The sequence below is a fragment of the Pterocles gutturalis genome, unplaced genomic scaffold, assembly GCF_000699245.1.
Source record: "Pterocles gutturalis isolate BGI_N339 unplaced genomic scaffold, ASM69924v1 scaffold17428, whole genome shotgun sequence".
NCBI classification, from domain to species: Eukaryota; Metazoa; Chordata; class Aves; order Pterocliformes; family Pteroclidae; genus Pterocles; species Pterocles gutturalis.
In genome coordinates this window covers 59034-77156 of record NW_010123447.1, presented here as the reverse complement: position 1 = coordinate 77156, position 18123 = coordinate 59034, and the positions used below count along the sequence as shown (strand labels likewise).

The 18123-nt window shown below is 46.4% G+C and overlaps 2 protein-coding genes across 2 annotated transcripts in view; both read left to right on the top strand.

The window, feature by feature from the left end:
• Nucleotides 1-4438: 4438 nt before the first annotated feature.
• On the top strand, nucleotides 4439-11094 carry LOC104465026 (cytochrome P450 2K4-like). Its single transcript, XM_010077915.1, has 9 exons — nucleotides 4439-4636; nucleotides 6084-6246; nucleotides 6446-6595; nucleotides 6867-7027; nucleotides 8281-8454; nucleotides 8991-9132; nucleotides 9684-9871; nucleotides 10370-10511; nucleotides 10907-11094. The coding sequence occupies exons 1-9, from the start codon at nucleotides 4439-4441 to the stop codon at nucleotides 11092-11094; spliced, it is 1506 nt and encodes a 501-aa protein (XP_010076217.1).
• A 4993-nt stretch (nucleotides 11095-16087) lies between these two features.
• LOC104465025 (cytochrome P450 2W1-like) overlaps nucleotides 16088-18123 on the top strand; it is a 10063-nt gene continuing 8027 nt past the window's right edge. Inside the window, exon 1 of the mRNA XM_010077914.1 lies at nucleotides 16088-16140. Coding sequence (XP_010076216.1) covers nucleotides 16135-16140 — 6 coding nt within the window. The 5' untranslated portion in view covers nucleotides 16088-16134. The remainder of the gene's footprint in view (nucleotides 16141-18123) is intronic.

Sequence of the window (18123 nt, the reverse complement as noted above, 5' to 3'; positions counted from 1 at the left end):
ACAATGTTGTCAGATCATGCTGAAAACTTATTCCACTATTGGTGTTTCTCCATCAGTTGTACAAATGTACCTTCAGAAAGAGTTTTTACACAGCGTTGTTTTTGGAAATACCAAATTGAATAATACATCAGAGCTGAACCTTTATTCGTTTTTATGGGCAAGGTGAAGTCTAGGACTTTCATTATTTTCTGTCCCACACCATGCTGCATCTTCTAAGGGCCTGCATATTCAAATATCAGGTAGTTAATTTGAAAATAATTTATTGACAAGCCATGAAAGGCTTTGAGCAAATACTGGGGGATTTTGTAGATTGACTTGGGATAGCTGTATGAAATTAATAAGTTGAACAAGACCAAGCACATTCAGACACTGGAATTTGTGCCCTTGAGACTGCTGTTCCCAGCCCAGGCACAGAACACACCTCAGAGAAACATCCTTCCAGGATCACTCATTCCTACGCCTCACCCTCGCACAGCGAGCACCCCGCCAGCTCTTACATAAGGTCTCTTGCTACATCACTGCCACAGGCTGTTGTAAACCATTTTCCACCTTTTATTTAAGGTTCCTAGACAAGAAAAATGCCAAATATTGTCAGAGTAGTCTGGGGAACGGGGATTTCTGTTGTGGATGATTAATGAAATATTATTGTTTTGCACTTACAGGGAAATCATCGTTTCATGCCAGCGAGGTCAGGGCCTTCATATGTTACGTGATCTACAAAGATGTAGAGAATGATAGCTCATTTTCTGTTACGACTGAGCCAAAGCCTCATCAGGTTAGAGGGGAACGTGGCAGAAATAGCAACACTGTGCTGAAAGCCAAAGCAATTTTTTTTCTTACATTGCTAGTTGCAGTTCTGCTATATCTAAATCCACTTCTCTATCTGCATCAAGATGGGGATCCAAAAGTAAGATGCTGGGACCCTGCCCCAGATTGCCCTTGGATTAATATGATTTCTGTAGTCCTGTGTTGAGATAGACTGAAGCTGGAGACCCAGAACAAAAAGATCCTTGGAGCTACATTGAGGAATTTGATCTGTTCAGTCATATTTTGGAAATAAATTCTTCATAACCTGACCTCTTCACTACTAACTTCCCAGGTCAGGCTGCCTTGGCTTGTTGGTGTAAGTGTGGGGTCTGGAAGATCATTCTTCTGGCTGTAGTCACAATGGATTTTTCTGAAAATATTTTTATATATGTGTGTATGATAAAGTACATTACCAGCACCAAATTCCAGGATCTTCCATGTATTTTGTCACTGAGTGAGACTCATGAAGGAATGACATCTTTTTGGTCCAAGAACAGGGCTTTTAAAAGCACCAAAGTTCCTGAGAATGGTTTGTTGCTAGAAGAGGTAAATCCTTAACACAAGGGCTGTCACCTTAGGCACTGCACAGAGATAATACATTAATCCCATGCACAGATTTTTAAATTTTCTTCTTCCAGTGACCAGACCCATCATATGCAATCGTTTGCTCAGAGTATGGAAAAAACTCAAGAATATTTAATTTAAAATTTGAAGTAAAATAATGATTTTTGAAAGTATTTTTCTGGAGTCTTCCTAGAGTAGATGTGCAACACACACTGATTTGAAAGATAAATTGAAAGAAATTCTGTGCAAGTTATTTGTATCAAAATGAGCATAGCAAACACTCGAGATACTGATCGCTACCCTGTAGTGATCCTATAGAAATACCGATTTGCAGGATGGGAAGAAGCGGGTGTAATCCAATAAAACAATGCAATAATTGTAGAAAATGGAAAGAGGTCAAAGTCGGAAGGCTTTTGATTTCTTTTTTTGCACTGGAATTTGTCAAGGTGAGCAAAATCCATTAGCAAGGAGCAGCCTGAGTTTTAACACATCTGAGTCTTTAAAAATGTTAATGTTTAATAGAGTGTGCTCAGGCTTTATATATCCCTGATAACAATGCGCGGTCCGATAGGCATCTCTTGAGGTTGTAAATCAGTTGCAGAGCCTTGCAAGGCACACAAGCAGTTGGTGTTCACTCTCATGGTTTATTATGTTATCAGAACTCATTGACTGAATTATGGCCTCGTAACAGCTCTTTCTCTGCATTATCCTACTGTTACTGTAGCATTAGTAACCTATGTCCCATTAGGAGGTTATATGTCCTTCTCCGGATGAGCACACAGAAGGTGGATGACTCTGGGGCTGTTTAATGTACAGGCTCATTTTCTAGGAGGAACTGATTGTTTCCCTGAGTTATGTCCACAAAGTCTGCTTACCAGAAGATGGTATCGGTTCTGACTTGGGCTGGTAGAAAGGCAAAGACACATGAGTGGGGAGCAATGTTTTCTCCCCAGCCCTGTGTGGGATGCCTCACCTGCCAGCCAACAAGTCAGCTGTAGGCTGTGATCGGGAAGGCATACTGGAAATCAAGGTATGTGAGGAAGAAATGGAGGTGAGGACATGACGTTAGTTGTATTTTAAAACTGCAGTGATTCCCTCCCACTGGAGAACTCATCCATCGTTTCGCACAGTGCATTCATCAGTCCAGCAGGTTGCAAGTCTGCTTGAGAAAGGATTTCACCCTAGATTGTCACCAGGTACAACCTGAAACTTTAAAAGTCTGAGAGCCCTTGAGAAGGTGCTCTTGCTGTCTGTGGCAGTAGCCAGCTCTACTCCAACAGACCTGTGGTGGCTGTATGTAAACAGAAACAGTAAATTCCCTCCATCGGTATCCAACTGCGCCCATGTAGGATTTTTTCCTCACTATTTCTTATCAAGTCTTAAGAGTCCCAGTGGTCACACCAGTTGCTCAGAGAAGAGTCTGGCAGAACAGGACATTCTTGGACATGTCTGAGAGAAGAGGGCACAGACCAAGACCTTCATAGCTGTGCAAGTCTTGAGATGGATATGACCATCCGTTGCCCTCCTGCTCACCCTGCCTAGTCCTCTTCTGCACAGGATAATTCCCCCTTGTGAAAAACTCCACTCCTGATAACAAGCTTTGGAGAACAGGCAGACACGCAGACACCTTTTACATGTCCATCTAGTTAGAGTTTATTGATTCCCCTTGCCTTCAGCTAATATTCTTTTTTATGATTATTAATAAATAATCATAATTTTTCCATTAGCAGAGCCTGCACTCGGGAGCCCTGGAGGATCTAGGGAAAGTATTATTAGAACTAAAGGTTTCTAGAGGGTTGAACAGCAGCATGGCCCAGTAATCTGACAGCATCTGCAACTGGGGGGCAAAATATCCCCACTTGAAAATATGTGATAGAGCATCACATTGTCTCCTTCTGCCAGAGCCACCATTTAAACCTGTGGCCTCCTGTTCATGATCACTTCTGCTTTGTTGACAGCCTGCAGCAATGCAAAGGGTGCAGGTGGCTCTCCGGGAGCCATTGCCCGGGCACGTGGGCTCTTGCAGGACCCTGCCCTGGCATGGTGCTTGACTCACTGCACCTGGAGTGCCAAAACGGCTGCTGTGTGCTCCTCCTGGCTGGCACCCCCTCCGCAAACGCTACCCAGGAAGCCCCCATCCTTGGTCCTCTGCCTGGCCAGCTGCAGAGCCTGATCCTGGCCCCTCCCAGGGTGCAAAGATCCAGGATCTCTTTCCCAATTTAGGCAGAAGCACTGGAGGGGACAGGTTCTCTTATGCAGCTGCTGATAAACAGGCAGGACAGCCAGGAAGGAGTCATCGCCAAACTCAGGGACAGAGATGGACATCCAGGCACACAGTCCTCTGGACAGTAAACAGCAAAATAGCGACTGAAGTGGTTTCAGGGACGTTTTGGGATGCCAGTAGAGGATTTTTGGCACAAAGACCAATAACAGTGTTGGCAGTGAAATCACTGTGTTGCTCAAGGAGGTGATTTTCCTTCGGTGGCAGGAAAGCAAAGAGAATCAGAGCTGTCACCTGTAAGTGGACCTACTCCTGTCTGCAATCCTGAATTAGCACATCTCCATGCCACCTCCGTTCCCACTCCTCTTTGGTCAGGCTTGTCTTCCCTGAGGATGTCCTTGCAGCTGCCCCTTAGGCCATGCATTAGTGTGAGCTTTCCCTCCTGCATCCTGCTTCCTCCATTGCATCACCAGAGGTCCAGCTGAATCCTGTGACCTGGCACTGTGACAGCAATCCAGCAGGGTCCTGTCCCTTAAATTCTGCCCCTGAAATCAGGTAGACCACAACATGTTCATAACACAGATTTTCACTGGAAAACAAACACCGTGTCCCAGTGTTGTAGATGAAATAGGAGCTCCAGATTAAGATAATCCATGTTTCAGAATAAAATAGGGTGCTTTATTTGGCAGGAAAAAAAAAAAAGTACATCTGGTCTAAATGGAAGCAAACAAGACCTCAGAGTCCTTTTCTCTGTGTAAAGCCACTTCCCCAGAAGGTGTGTTCAGGCAACGACAGAAGTGCTATAAAGGGACCCCGAGATGCTCATCCCCACACGTTGATCTAGACATGGCCCTACAGAGATTGCTGCAGTACCTGGGCTCGAGCTCGCTGCTCTGTCTGGCAGCAGGGCTGGTCGCTCTCCTTTACTTTCTCACTAGCTTGAAGAAGCCGGTTTGCAGTTTGCCTCCTGGGCCACGACCTCTTCCTCTGATTGGAAATTTGAATGTGGTGGACCTGAAAAAGCCGTTCCAGTCGCTGACAGAGGTAGGGTCTGAGCGAGCAGACAGGAGGAAAACGTGCAATTCCCGAAGCGAGAAATGCAACTGGGGACGTGGAGATGTGGTTGTGTTTACATTGTGTGGAGGGCAGAAATTAGACTTTTGGCATATAGGCAGGCTGGCGGAGTGGCTTTACCTTCAGAGGCACACACACACACATATTTATATATATAGATATAATACACACATTTAGTCCTTTCTACACACGTAAGCGTAGACCCTCACCCCTTGCAATTAGCTCCATGTTGTTGGTACTTGGAGCCCCTCAGAGGCTGCAGGTGGAAGACGGGCTTCTGGTCCTGATCTCTCAGGTATGGAAGGGCAACTCTTTTTGGTGGTACTGGGAGATTTTGTGGTATAAATGTCACACAAAGGCACCAGACTCCTTTCCTATAATCTGTCAAGCAGCTTTCATTAGGCTTCCAGGCCTCCCACATCCAATACTTGTATTGCTGAGAAAAAACAGGGTTGATGCCAAGAAGTCGTAATGCAAAGAAATGACCAAAGGAAGGCTGGGAGGCAGCTGTGGTTCCCTGCCCCTGGCTCTGCCGCATACTCTGGGAGCTGTTGGGAAGGAAAGAACCAATGTTAATGTTATCTCCCAAGCCGTCAAACCACCGTCCGATGAAAACAAATTCAATTTGTCTGGTGTAATAGCAGGAGCTGCTTCTCATCTGAAATTCAATTTTCTGTATGTATCTAATGCATAGCAAATGGTAACCCAGGCACATCGGAAACGAGAAGACATTTGGAGCGGATGGCTTGCAGTGTGTTTAAACGAAGTCTAAAATACCCAGTGAATGATTAGATTGTCAAAGCCACCCTTCTGTGCAACAGATGATTCATATTTAATTTGCCATAAAAGCCTAGAGCTCCTGTGACATTATCTACAAGAACATGCTTCCTAGTCGGATTCAAGTTTCTGGTGGCCAGCAAATAATTTTGCGATGACTGCAACACTACCCACCTTGCCATAATTAGAGACAAGTGCTGTCCTGAAAGAAAGAGTTATCGTCTCACTTTGTTTTTGTAGTGTTTGTGGCTTCAGCCACAAAGATGTCTGCACGCCCGCTTGCCTCGGGTCAACGGCATTAAAATAAACAGGTCTGCCTGCTACGGTGTTTCCTAACCAGCCTCCCAGTGGTGGTATCGCTGCGCTGGCCTGTTGCTGCAGAACACCACAGGAATGCAATGGCATTCTATTGACTGCTCTGATAGAAGCAGCGATAGCAGACACCTTGTTGTGCAAACAGGGTGCAAGCAGAGATGCTGGCGGTTGATAGCTGTCGCTCGTTAGTTGCATTACAGCAGCACCTGGAAACTTCAGGCAGGGCTGGGAGGCTCCTTTTGGGCTGGAAACCACCTAGGGTGGCTCGTGCTGGCGTTTGGGTCTACATCTGGTTTTGAATGAACATATTTCTTCACCTTGGCAGCTCTCCAAGATATATGGCAATGTCTTCACTGTGCATTTTGGACCCAGGAAAGTTGTGGTACTGGCTGGGTACGAAACCATCAAGGATGCCCTTTTCAATCATGCTGAAGAATTTGGAGAGAGGGCAGAAATACCCATATTCAGGAAAATGACACAAGGAAATGGCAAGTGACCTTTTGGTTGGTTAGTTTTTGTGGTTTGTCTCTATTTGTTATATTCTTACAGCAGAGAGCATCATCCTCTTACAGATTACTTTTTGTTGATATAACAGCGTATCGAGCAGCTTTGGTACCAGGGTATAAGAAGACCTCACAAACGTTTATGAACCACAGGTAACATAAGGATGTTACACCTTTATTTTAGGCATAGCATTCAGCCATGGAGAGCTATGGAAAACTATGAGAAGATTCACCTTGTCCACACTGCGAGATTTCGGAATGGGAAAGAGAACCCTTGAGATTCGAATCCTGGAGGAAGTAAATTCCCTTATCAAATATTTTGAATCCTATCATGGTGAGTGTCAAGACCTTCATCCAGAGACAGAAAACATGTCTAGCAGAACAATAAAGATTAATGAAAGTTTAACTCTCATGGTTAAAGTTCAGCATACGCAGAAGTGGGTTATTAAACCGAGGCCTTAAAACATTGAAACCGAGTTTCCTGCTATGCATTCTGGGTGATGAATGAGGTTTTTCTTTGGAAGTTCAGAACTACATTTCCATAGGAAACCAGACTGAAACAAGCATAATCACATCACCATTTGCTTTAATTTCTTGAAATACAGGGAAACCATTTGATACGAAGATGATACTCAACAATGCAGTATCCAATGTCATCTGCTCTGTATTGTTTGGAGAGAGGTTTGAATACGATGATCCTGTATTTCTAACTTTGCTGAAGCTGATGAATGAAAATACAAAGCTGTTGGGCTCCCCTATGGTGCTGGTAAGAGCTTGATTTTATGTTTCAGTTTTTTTGGGGGATTGCCTGTGTTTGTCCTCCTGGCCTCCCACATCTTGCTTCTTGAGAACAAGAACATTATCAGGCAGCCAGCCTGTACAGAACACATCTGTGGTTCTGTATCTGCAACACACAGATTCCCAGGCCCCTACACTTAGTCTGTGAAGCTAATTAGGAAAAGAAAAGAAAAAAAAAAAAAAAAAAAAAACCAAAGTCTTCATGAAAGGAGAAAAAAAAAAAAAAAAACAAAGTCTTCATGAAAGGGACCATTTTACCCTCTTTGAAGAGCAGAAACACAATACCTCTCATATCAGAGATCAGCACTGAAATGCCATCTCAAATCTGCCTCCTTGTATTACACCTTCAGGAACTGTCTTAGTTCTGCCTCCCCCAGAACCAGGTTTGACAAACTTCTTTTATTTTACCCTCTGAAACTCAGTTTTAGCGCACTAACAGCTGATAGAAGCCCATTCTTTCTTGACACAAAGCATCTGCCTTGAACGCCAGTGGAGTAATCTTTCTGAGCCACGCGGAGGTCTGTGGCTGGCTGTAACTCCAGACCAGCTGAGCCCCAAAACCATCACCCAAGCACAGGTCGGGGCATGCACCATGTATAGACACTCTCCCAGGAGGAGGCACCAGCTAACAGTTAACATCAGGTGTTTGTTTAATAGTCTGGCAGGGCAGTTTATGGTCTGCTTGAAGATGTGCACGCCTCTCGTGGGATGATGGGGATGAGAGCCCTCCTTTCTCCTGACAGCACATATGTCCGTATGGCATACTGCAATGCTGTGCTCAGTCCAGCTCCTAGGAACAGCGTAGCTGGGTTAGCTCAATGCTGTGCCTAAGTTAATTGGCTTGGAAAGCACCATGTATGTGAAGGTGGCCAGTTCAAGTCCCTTCTGCTGCCCTGGGATGGGACAGACCTGAGGGCTTTTCCTGGAATAAGTACAATGCTCAAATTCCCATCTTGCACATCTGAGACCCTCTGTCCCACCACCTACACAGCTGCAAGCCTTGAAAGAAGATTAAGCTGATGAGTCTCCCAAAAGTGATGGCGAGGACTCATGCAGAGGTATAGCAGAGACAACGCTCTATTTCTGCAGCAGTTCATAGCGAATGTGGGGGGATTACAGCCTGAAATGTCAGGGCATGGGACAAGAGACCAGCACTGTCACTTGAGATACCAGTATGTGTTCAAAATGCCAATTAACAGTAAGACTTCTCTTGCTCCACAGTTATATAATTTCTACCCATCCCTTGGATTTCTCTTTGGAGCTTCCAAGACTGTGCTACAAAATGTCGGTGAACTGAACGCTTTCCTGCAGAAGCTCTTTCAGAAACACCAAGAAGAGTTTGATGCAAATAACTTAACAGGCTTTGTTGATGCCTTTCTGATGAAGCAACAACAGGTACTTTAAAGCTAAGTCTCAGCGTCTGTGTATTCTCTTAGCTCTGACTTGTTATTAGGACTGACAGTCTGTCAGGGACTGGGGGTGAGTGGAAACAGAAGAGCTGAAGTGAACAGGATCTGTCAAAGCTTGTACTCACAGTGAGCTGTGCTGTACTTGCTCCATAGCTCCACTGAAGCTGCTGGTTAAAGGGAACTAGTTGTCAAGATGTCCCACGTGGGTGAAATAAGGTACCACTGAGCACACATAAGGAGGAGATCATCCCAAACCTTCCTGCAAGAGTGGTACAGTGATAAGCTTCATTGCAGTAACTAAATTAAAATTAACCCAATATCTAGACCTGGGGATTGCACATATGCTCGGGACCAGAGAAATTCCATAGACCATAGGCCCTAATGCTAAAATACTAAACATTTGGTCTCCCAGAGCATATAAAGATACAAAAAGCTAAAATGCAGATAAAAATGATGGCAACGCAGTCACATATTGGTATCACTTGCTGTAGAATTTATGGCCATTACCTGTATGTTTTGAAGGAGTCAAAGAAACCCCGAACTATGTTCAACAACAGAAGCCTGTTGTTTTCGACTCTGGACCTCTTTGGCGCTGGGACTGAGACTACTTCTACGACTGTGCGCTGGGGTCTTCTTCTGATGATGAAATACCCAGAAATTCAGAGTAAGGCTGAGAAGTCCTTGTACGATATACTGTTGCATGCTTTAGGCTTTGGTTGTGGAAGGGAGTGGAACTCATTCAGTGTTGTCTAGGGTAATTATTCTGGGTAGCTGAGAGAGATAACAGCCATTGACTTTACAAAGGAATTTTATTCAGCTGGATTGCAATAAACCAGCCCAGCCAAGTGAGAGAGGTTAAGGGCCAGTCTACAGTTAGAGTAAAGCTCCCCCGTCGTTATTCTCCTGCAGGCTATGGGCTTACGTCACTGAAGGTCTCTTCAGAAGCTGATTCTGATCTGGTTTCTGTTGCAGGCTATGGGGTAACAAAGGTGTGTGATCAGAATCAGGCATGGGGTGTACTGTAGTGACTCTGGTCAAGCTTCCTTGGCTCAACAATAAACCTGAAAGAACCATGCCATGCCCTGACTTACCCACTTCTGCTTTTCCCAAATACCCCTCAAAGTTTTCCCTTTTGTTCATCTTGGCCAAGCTGGAGGCCATTTCATTTGCAAGATAAGAGGGTTATCAGCCTCTTAATCCTTTCCTCCCTCCAAGGAAAGATTCAGGAAGAAATGAACCATGTCATTGAACCAGGAGAGCTGCCTAAGTTGGAGGACCGGAAAAAAATGCCTTATACAGATGCAGTGATACATGAAATACAAAGGTTTGCCAATATTGTCCCAATGGGTGTATCACGATCAACTCCTACTGATGTGAATTACCAAGGCTATGTGATTCCTAAGGTAAGCTTTGAGGCTAGCAGCTTACACTGCACAAATTCCTTACAGTTTTAAAACAGTCAAGAAGAAAAATATAAAAATCTAAAGACACTGGGATGCATGGTTTAATCTATGGTGTGATCCTTTGTCTTGGATCCAGGATAGCTGTTATAAACATGCACTGGACTGTGGTCTGTTACAGCTGCTTCAATTCAGAATAACTAGAGAGTTTAATTAAATCACACTGGTTTGAATTGCTTATGCCAAATACGGAACCGCTACTTCAGCATTTTTCTTAGAAGATCTTACTCTGTCAGAAGGGAATGTTTTGTGGTTCAAAATGAGAGCAGCAGCTACCGATAACAGGCAGAGCCACAACGGGGCAGGGAAGCATCCCGCAGTTCTGTTTGCCATGTCTCAGTCTTATTTGCCTCTTCACATTAGAAAAAGAAAGCACCCTGGCTCGACTAGGAAAGTGATCTGCTCTAAATAGCTACCGCAAGTTTCTTTGATCCCTTTCAGGGTACAGAGATTATTCCGCTGCTGACCTCCGCTCTGAATGACGAGCTACACTGGAAAACCCCGGATCAGTTCAACCCTTCCCACTTCCTGGATGCCGATGGGAAATTCGTTAGGAGAGAGGCATTTATTCCATTCTCCATAGGTGAGGGGGGTACTGTGTCCACCACCTTGGGCTAGGCTAATGGCACAGCTCCCACTGATGCCGGGAAAGTATGGAAGTCATGGAGACAGAATATAGGATAAGGGATTTCTGGTCATTTGTCCTGTCCACCGTTGCTGTAGGGTAACCACCTCTTCCTTGGAAGATTGGGGAGACAGTGATTTACCCATAGCCACTGAACGGTCTCACATACCTACAGGTTTCTGTGTGGTGTGAGACCAAGTCAGTAGCACTTCTAATACACAGAGAGAAAGAAGGAAAAATTTCCTACCTCAGCAGCCTGCTCTTACAGACTGTACATTCAGTTTAGAAGGTCTCAGACATCAACACTAATGGTTATGGTGCTGATCATTTACTTCTCTCCTGGTTGTTTTCAGGACGAAGGGCTTGCATTGGAGAAGGACTGGCCAGAATGGAGCTGTTCCTCTTCTTTGCAGGCTTGCTCCGCAAATTTGTCTTCCAGCCCGCTCCAGGAGTGGATAAGTCAGACCTGGATCTCACTGCTGATGTCGGCTTTACCTTGAACCCAATGCCTCACCTGGTTTGTGCTGTGCCCTGTGAATGATCAAATGACATGGAGTTAGAGCAGTGAACACGTCAAGCTTGAAAGCAAGTCTAGTTACAGGGGTAAAAAGCTGTCTGTACCTGAGCTTTAGGGGAAGGAAGACACCAGGCTATTTTTCTCTCATTCATGCCATTCTTCCAGCAGCTTTTGTGGTGTCTGTATAATGCATCCCTTCAGACACCCCTGAGTACTGCTCTCAGAAACAGTGTGATTCATTCCTGGAGCAGCACATCTGAGATGCAGTTTTCAGGGCTGTTTGAAAGAATGAAATGGCTTCAAGCCTCCTCTATAGATGTAACCCATCAAAGGCTCTCCCCTGAGAGCCCCCCTGGGGAATTCCTCAGCCCAAAATCCCAGCTCTATAGCAGAGCTGATTATCAATGGCCCAGATGGAGACAACAGACACTTAATGGATCTAGAAATCTCCCCAGGATGGTTGTTCAGCTGAGCCTCAGACTGAGCTTCCATTGTGCGATACAACCTGCCTTATCTTTATTACAGAGTCCCAGACACGAGGGTGTAACATGGGCTGATGCCAAGAGCCAGGCACGGGACAGTTATCAGAAAACATCTAAGTGGTTTGGGAAGTGGGTTCGTTCCAACTCACATAGGCACTTCATGCTGAAGAGCCCATTTATGATGGGGCCGATCTAGCAGCTTTCTGCTTCTGCTAAGAAAGGCATTTCTACCACTCCCTCGCCTCTCCTGGCTTCATGCTCACTCTGGCACTTGTCCCATCCCTTACCGGGCCATCTTAGATCCCTAAACTGTCAGAAAATGACCAGCCACAGAAAGTGAAGAGTTTTTGAATCAGCATGGCTAAAGCTGGACCCAAGCCTGAGGCAGTGTGAGGGTGATGCAGCCTGGGGCTGGGCAGCAGGACTGCCGTGCTCCCATCAGAGACCTGCGAGAGGCTCAGCCTTCTTCTCTGCTCGCACGTCAGGAGCTGTAGTTGCTCTCTAGATCATCTCTACCCTCCACAGAGAGGGAAGGGCTCCTTCGGTGGACGATTCAACTGCCATAAGGTCTGAATTGCTCATTCTCTCCACTGGCTGCAGGGTGAACTGTCATCCCCAGGCTCCAAATTCAAACTTCAGTCTCATGCATCAGGTGTATTGGGATGAAAAGGGACAGTATTTTCCATTTGACTGAAAATGGGGCTTAAACTTTTTAGAAAATGTTACTGTTTGTCTTCAGCTCTCCACCAAATACACAGCCCCTGGCATTTCAAGCTGTCTTCCTCTCCAGACACTCCTTGGGTCAGAAATAGGCATCAAGGTCTCCAGGCAGAGTAACAAATCAACCTGCACTGCTGAGCAAATACCACTGCCACGGGCTCCTGTGGAAGTTATATATGCTGAGTACACAGCAGGAGCAGGGCCATTGCAATAGGAACTGCTAGACAAACTTTGGTGCTGGCAAAAAAGCACTTTGGCTGGTTGGGTAGGAACCAAAGTTACAAATTCAGAGCTGATAATGGTCACGTTCTGCCAGGAGAGATCCTGCATCGCACTCAAGGCTAATAGGATTTTGTCTGTAGTCGCTGTGCAAATAGGTGTAAAGCTGGTAGTAAAGTCTGGAAGGAGAAGCAGGTTAGACCTTGTTAGCAGGTCGCTCACCTGTACCGTTAACTTGTAAAATGGGGGTCTCTGCAGAAAGCTGGTGACAACCCAGAGACTGTGGCTGTCCTAGAGCAGCTGATTACTACAATTAATGATTTATTTCATGTAGCAGCCCTTAGGAGTAGGAATAACTAGCTGTACCTGCAAGGCTAGACCCACTGAGGGAAGCACGATATGTATGTGAAACCTAAGTGGTGGTGGAGATGTAAGAGAGGAGGCTGCTTCGTGTGCTGTGAAACAGGCAGAAACCACAGGTGGGTTAGGGAGCAGTGAGTCACTGGAGATGCTTTTGTGCTGGGTTGGGAAAAGAAAAAAGGGAGAAAGAGAAAGTAAGAGAGACTGAGGGGGCGTTTATGGTAAATCTATAACATAAACCTAAAGTTGCTGTAATCTAAAGCTGATCTGTGCTGCAAATGGAAGGAAAGAAAGGAGGAAGATAATACACAGGGATTACAAAGTGGAGTTGTCTTTGGCGAAGACACTGTCTCTTCACACTAGCTTTAGTTCATGCAACTAAAGGCAGCACTCTAATGGTTGTACTACACCTTGTGCTTGTGCTGGTATTGCACTGGTACACACATGGTACCGTGGGGCCAGCTCCAGCTTCTGGGTGCATCGCAAGGACTCTGCTTAGTAAGCTGTGTAACAAGAAAGCCTTTGCCGCTACATTTGCTTACCTTTGTTTTGCTGTTGCTCTATTTGCAGCCTAACTACTGCAAGCCTGATAAATAAATATTTTGCTGTGTTGCTGTTGATCTATCTGGTGTTGCAGGATGAAACTGATTTTGGGTCAAAATTACGAAGTTAAGCTGCAACACCTTTAATACACCCACAGCAGAGAGGTGAGGACAGGGGTCCCTGGGCAACATGTTTAGCAATGCAAAGAGTGAGCCACAGAGAGCTCAAAGGAAATAATTGCATTTCTAACTCCAGAAGATCACGACTGCTGTCTGAGACAGGATGGGGCTCTGGATGGCTCTCTGATGGGGCTTCTTCCAGTAATTCCAGTGGCTCCTGCCCTTGCCTAAAAGGAACTCGTGACAGTAAAAGGCAGCAGGAGTTACCTGAGGCTGCAGTCTGGTCAAGAATGCACTGCTGGTCAAGAATGGGACTGCCAGGGAAGGCACAGAGATTTTGGGGGATTTAAGTTAATTTAAAGGATGCAGGGCTGGTGCTTTACTGGCTGGCTCTCCCCAGGCTGGCTAACTGTCAGCGCAGGGGCTGCGCTTTGGGGTTAGTGGATGATGCTCTGTGCTCCGTGTCCTCACCCAGCATCACCTGGTTCACACGCTGTGCAGGAGATCTCCGCGTGGGCACAAGGGACTGAGGACAACCTGGCTGCGAACCCCCTGAGGGGCCCGGCTGCCCCAGGAATGCACCCGGAGCGGTGTCAGCGCCTGGCAGGTGTTTTGTGCTCGGCTCTGTGTGCTCAGGCAGGGGAGCACGTAGCAGCGCGGCTCCAGAGCGAAACACGTACCAGACGCATTATTGAGACAGGAATTTCTTGTCATCGCAAGAGCTTGACTTACCTTTGTCATTTTAATGCATTGCACTCATTTAAAAAAGCCTCATTTAAAAAAGCCCAATATACTTCCCCCTGGCTTTTCAGAGATAATTTAAGTCTTTTTCTGAAAGGACTTTTTATGATTTCAGTGGCTCCCAGGGCGAGGATGAAATACCAGTAGAGCGGCAGCAACACGTAATTTTTGCACCGTAGGGTGCTGCTGGTCAAACAAAACCCTGCAGGAACATTTTCCACGAGGCACAGAGCATGTGCCATTGCAAGTTCTCATGGCAGTGCCCACATTCCGACCCTGTGCCAGCCCCCATCCTTCTTGGCTGTCTTCAGCCCCTCTGCCTCTTTGCTCCCTGGAGCAGGTAGGGTTGAGTCATCCTAGGCATGCTCTGGGGGAAACCGTTGCCTCCAGCCCATTTCTTGGAAACTAATTAAAAAAAAAATTCCAGAAATGTTGCAACACACTTGCTTCTTCTGGGTGGCTGTTGTGCTGTAACATCTTCACACCATGTAGGGAACTCCAGCATGCACCCAAGCAGCCGTTTGCTCTGGGACCATGCTAACCATAACTGTGCCCACTTCCTTCCTTACCTCTTTGCATTTGCAGCTGAGGACCCATATTTGCTGACTAATATCCTTTATATGATCTAACCTTTGGGGTACCTCTAGCCTTGTGCTTCATGATCATGTAAGACAGATCTTCCTTCCCTAAACAATCTTTTTCCATTGTCTGTTTATTCCCAGTATCCTCCTGAGAGTCACTGTTCAACCAGTTAGATCTCAATTCCTTCTGTTTAGGATTTAAACCTTTATGAGTGATCCAAGCTCCAGATGTTTCATGTCTTTGACTTAAAAGAATTTTTTTCTCCTGTCCTGTTCCCCTTCTGAAGCCTGCCAGGTCAGGCTGCTTCATTACCTCCATTAACTTCTTCCCACTGTCTCTTAGAAGCTGCTCTTGCAAAATGAAGAGTCCTCCCAGAAGTTTCAAATCTCATTTTGTCTTCCCATTCCACTCGTGAACTCACTCATGATCACTTGATCCAAGCTAATTTTCCATGGCTAGCTATTACATGTCCTCTACTCCAGACACAAAGTCTGAAATCACATCCCTTCTGGGCAGTTCAGAGCTGCCTTTATGAAGCAGTTTACGGGCTACAACCCCCAGGGATACACGGGCTTTACCACTATTAACAACCTTTGATCTCCACTTGACATCAAGAGAGTTCAAGTCTCCCATAACAATACTCTTTTTCTCTCTAGTGACATGAAGATCTCAAACCCTACCCAAAGCTGAATGCGGAGGTTTCTAGTAGAATTCAAAGAAGCCTTTTGATTTCCCTGTGTCAGCAGAGTCTTTGGAGGGTCACAGTGCTGCCAGCAAAGGACCTTGAGGTCTCGGGGAGGAGGAGGTTATAGAGGAATGCCAAGCACCTTTTCCCATGTATGTGTTCTTGCACACACATGCATGGGTTTGTAATTTGAAACTCTCTTTACTTCTGGACAGGCTTTGCAAACTGCTTAGACCACATTCTCCGAGGTGTTTAAAGAGGGTGGAGTATGCAGTATTTATTTAGGTACTCTACAAACCTTCATAAGAATCGAGTGCTTGTAGCGATCGCAGAGAGCAAACAGAAAGCCAGCTGGCAGAGACTGAACAGTGCCACCGCATTTTTATTGCTTCTAACCCCCCCCCTCCAAAACCAGATTATTACTAAAAAATGTCTTTTTTAATTTCATTTGTCTCTGATCCTGCATTAATCTGTCTGCTGTGTGCAGCAGTATTATTAGCTGTGCTCTATTTTTCAACTGGCTATAAAAATTCAGCTTTTAAATTACCTCCTGGTCCAATCGATCATTGGTAACCTGCACTTGGTGGATCTTAGAAGGCAAGATAAATCCCTAATGAAGGTAGGACAAAAAACCCCAAACCCAGACCCTCATGCATTTTAAAACTGCCTGGGATATGTTAGTAAGAATTTTTTGTCTTTTTTAATTCAAACTAAATTGCAAAGGTGTGAAAATTGCTTTATGATATTTTTTCTAGGCTTCTTCTAACCAATGTCTGTGTCGATGCAGTGTCATTTCTGAGCAATCAACCGTTAAAAAAAGACCTCTGGGTAATACGGGATTTCTTCATGTAATTGTGATGATGTACATGAGGTATATTATGCTTGTGGGATTTTAAATATTAATTTGACAGCTTGGACACCCAGAAATCTTTTAAAGTATTAGGACATAACTAACATGATATGAAATTACTTCCCTCCCCTCCACTGCAGAGAACGGGCAGGGGGAATTTCACGATGCAGCAACCCCGCAACTGCTTTGGAAAGGGCCAAATCCAGATGCCCCATTGCAAAAATCCCCTTCCCTCTTGAGGAATTGGATACACATTAAAATCTAGACGGCAGTGCAAGAGAGGGATGGAAAAGTTGCTAAGGAACCAGAATGGATAGCCTGTAAGCGCTTCTATTAACCTGTAATTAAGACAACTTACCCCACTTATGGTGCTAAACTGTTCTGTGGAGCAAGACGAGGCTGGCGCAGCCCGGGGTGTTTATGTCGGGCTGCTGTGTGCAGCAGGCAGCATCCTCGGGCATCGACCTGTGCCAGGGTCAGGGCGAGTGAGCAAACAGCCAGCGGCAGTTCGCGACCAGGCGTTGACACAGCTCCCGAAGCGCCGGTGCTCAGCAAACACCGGCAGGTACCTGGGAGCAGCGAGTGGTGGGTTTGCTCTGCCGTGGGGTGAGGCTCCCAGCACCTGATGTTGTTCTGGGCAATGTCAGGGCTGGGGTCAGTTTACCCAGCGGGGCTGGGCAGACGTTGCTGCAGCCTCGGAACGGCTGGTTGGAATTACCTCCGCATGCTTTCATCAGAACGGCTGTTTGGAATTACCTCCGCATGCTTTCATCACCTGCTGGGCTCTATTTTGTACTGCCGACGTTTGCCTTTACTTTGGGATTACTCCAGAGGGGTTATCCTCCATCTCACCCCACGAAGAGCAGAGGATGGTGTTTGCATTGAGCAGCAGGCACTGGGGTGTGTTGGCTGGGCACCCTGATGGGGGGTCTTCTGCTCCCCTGCGAAAGCTGCCGGTGGACGCGGCGCAGGCTGAGGCTGTGTGCGTACACCGTGTGTTTGCTCAGGCAGAGAGTTGGTCTGTGGCTTCCCATCACCTTGCTCCAGCCCAGCCCAAACTCTTCTCGGCTGTCCCCAAATGCTGTTTTCACTCTGCTGGGGAGCAAGATGCAGCCGCAGCGGTGGGGTGGAGGCAGGCAGGAGCAGTCAGCCTCCCGTGGTCCCCAGGGCATGCCAAGGAGACACACAGGCAGGGGTTGGGGGGGGTGACAGTCTCATCCTGGAAAAACACAGGGGTGTAGCAGCAGGCATGCACACGATGGTCCTTACGGAGCACGGATTCCCCCATCAGCCTGCTTGGCTCTGCCACAGACCCCTTTCCTTGGCAAAGAGGAGTGGGGGTCTGCACACAGCAGGGTGGCTCTGGGGACACACATAGGACATGCCAGCAGGACTGCTTGCTCCTGGAGGGATTTTCAGTCCCCTGAGGCACTGCGTTGCCCAGCAAGGCTCAGCTTTGGTGGGGAGCTGCAGAGAATCTGTCCTGAGGCTTGTGGCAGTGAAAGAGCCTCTCTATGTCCTGGCAGATACATCCAGAGCCTTCTCAGTGCAGAACCAGCATCATGTTGTGTACAAGCATGGGAACAAGCAGCGGTTCGGGCAGCCTCCTGCTCCTGCCGTGGGTTTCCCTGCTGTGCCCTGCTGAGCTGTAGGTACCACCACCAGGTCTGAGCAGAGGGGCATGGATTTGCAATCTGTGGCCATCCGTGGCAAACTAAATGCCTGGCGTGGGGCAACAGCTCCTCTGGTCTA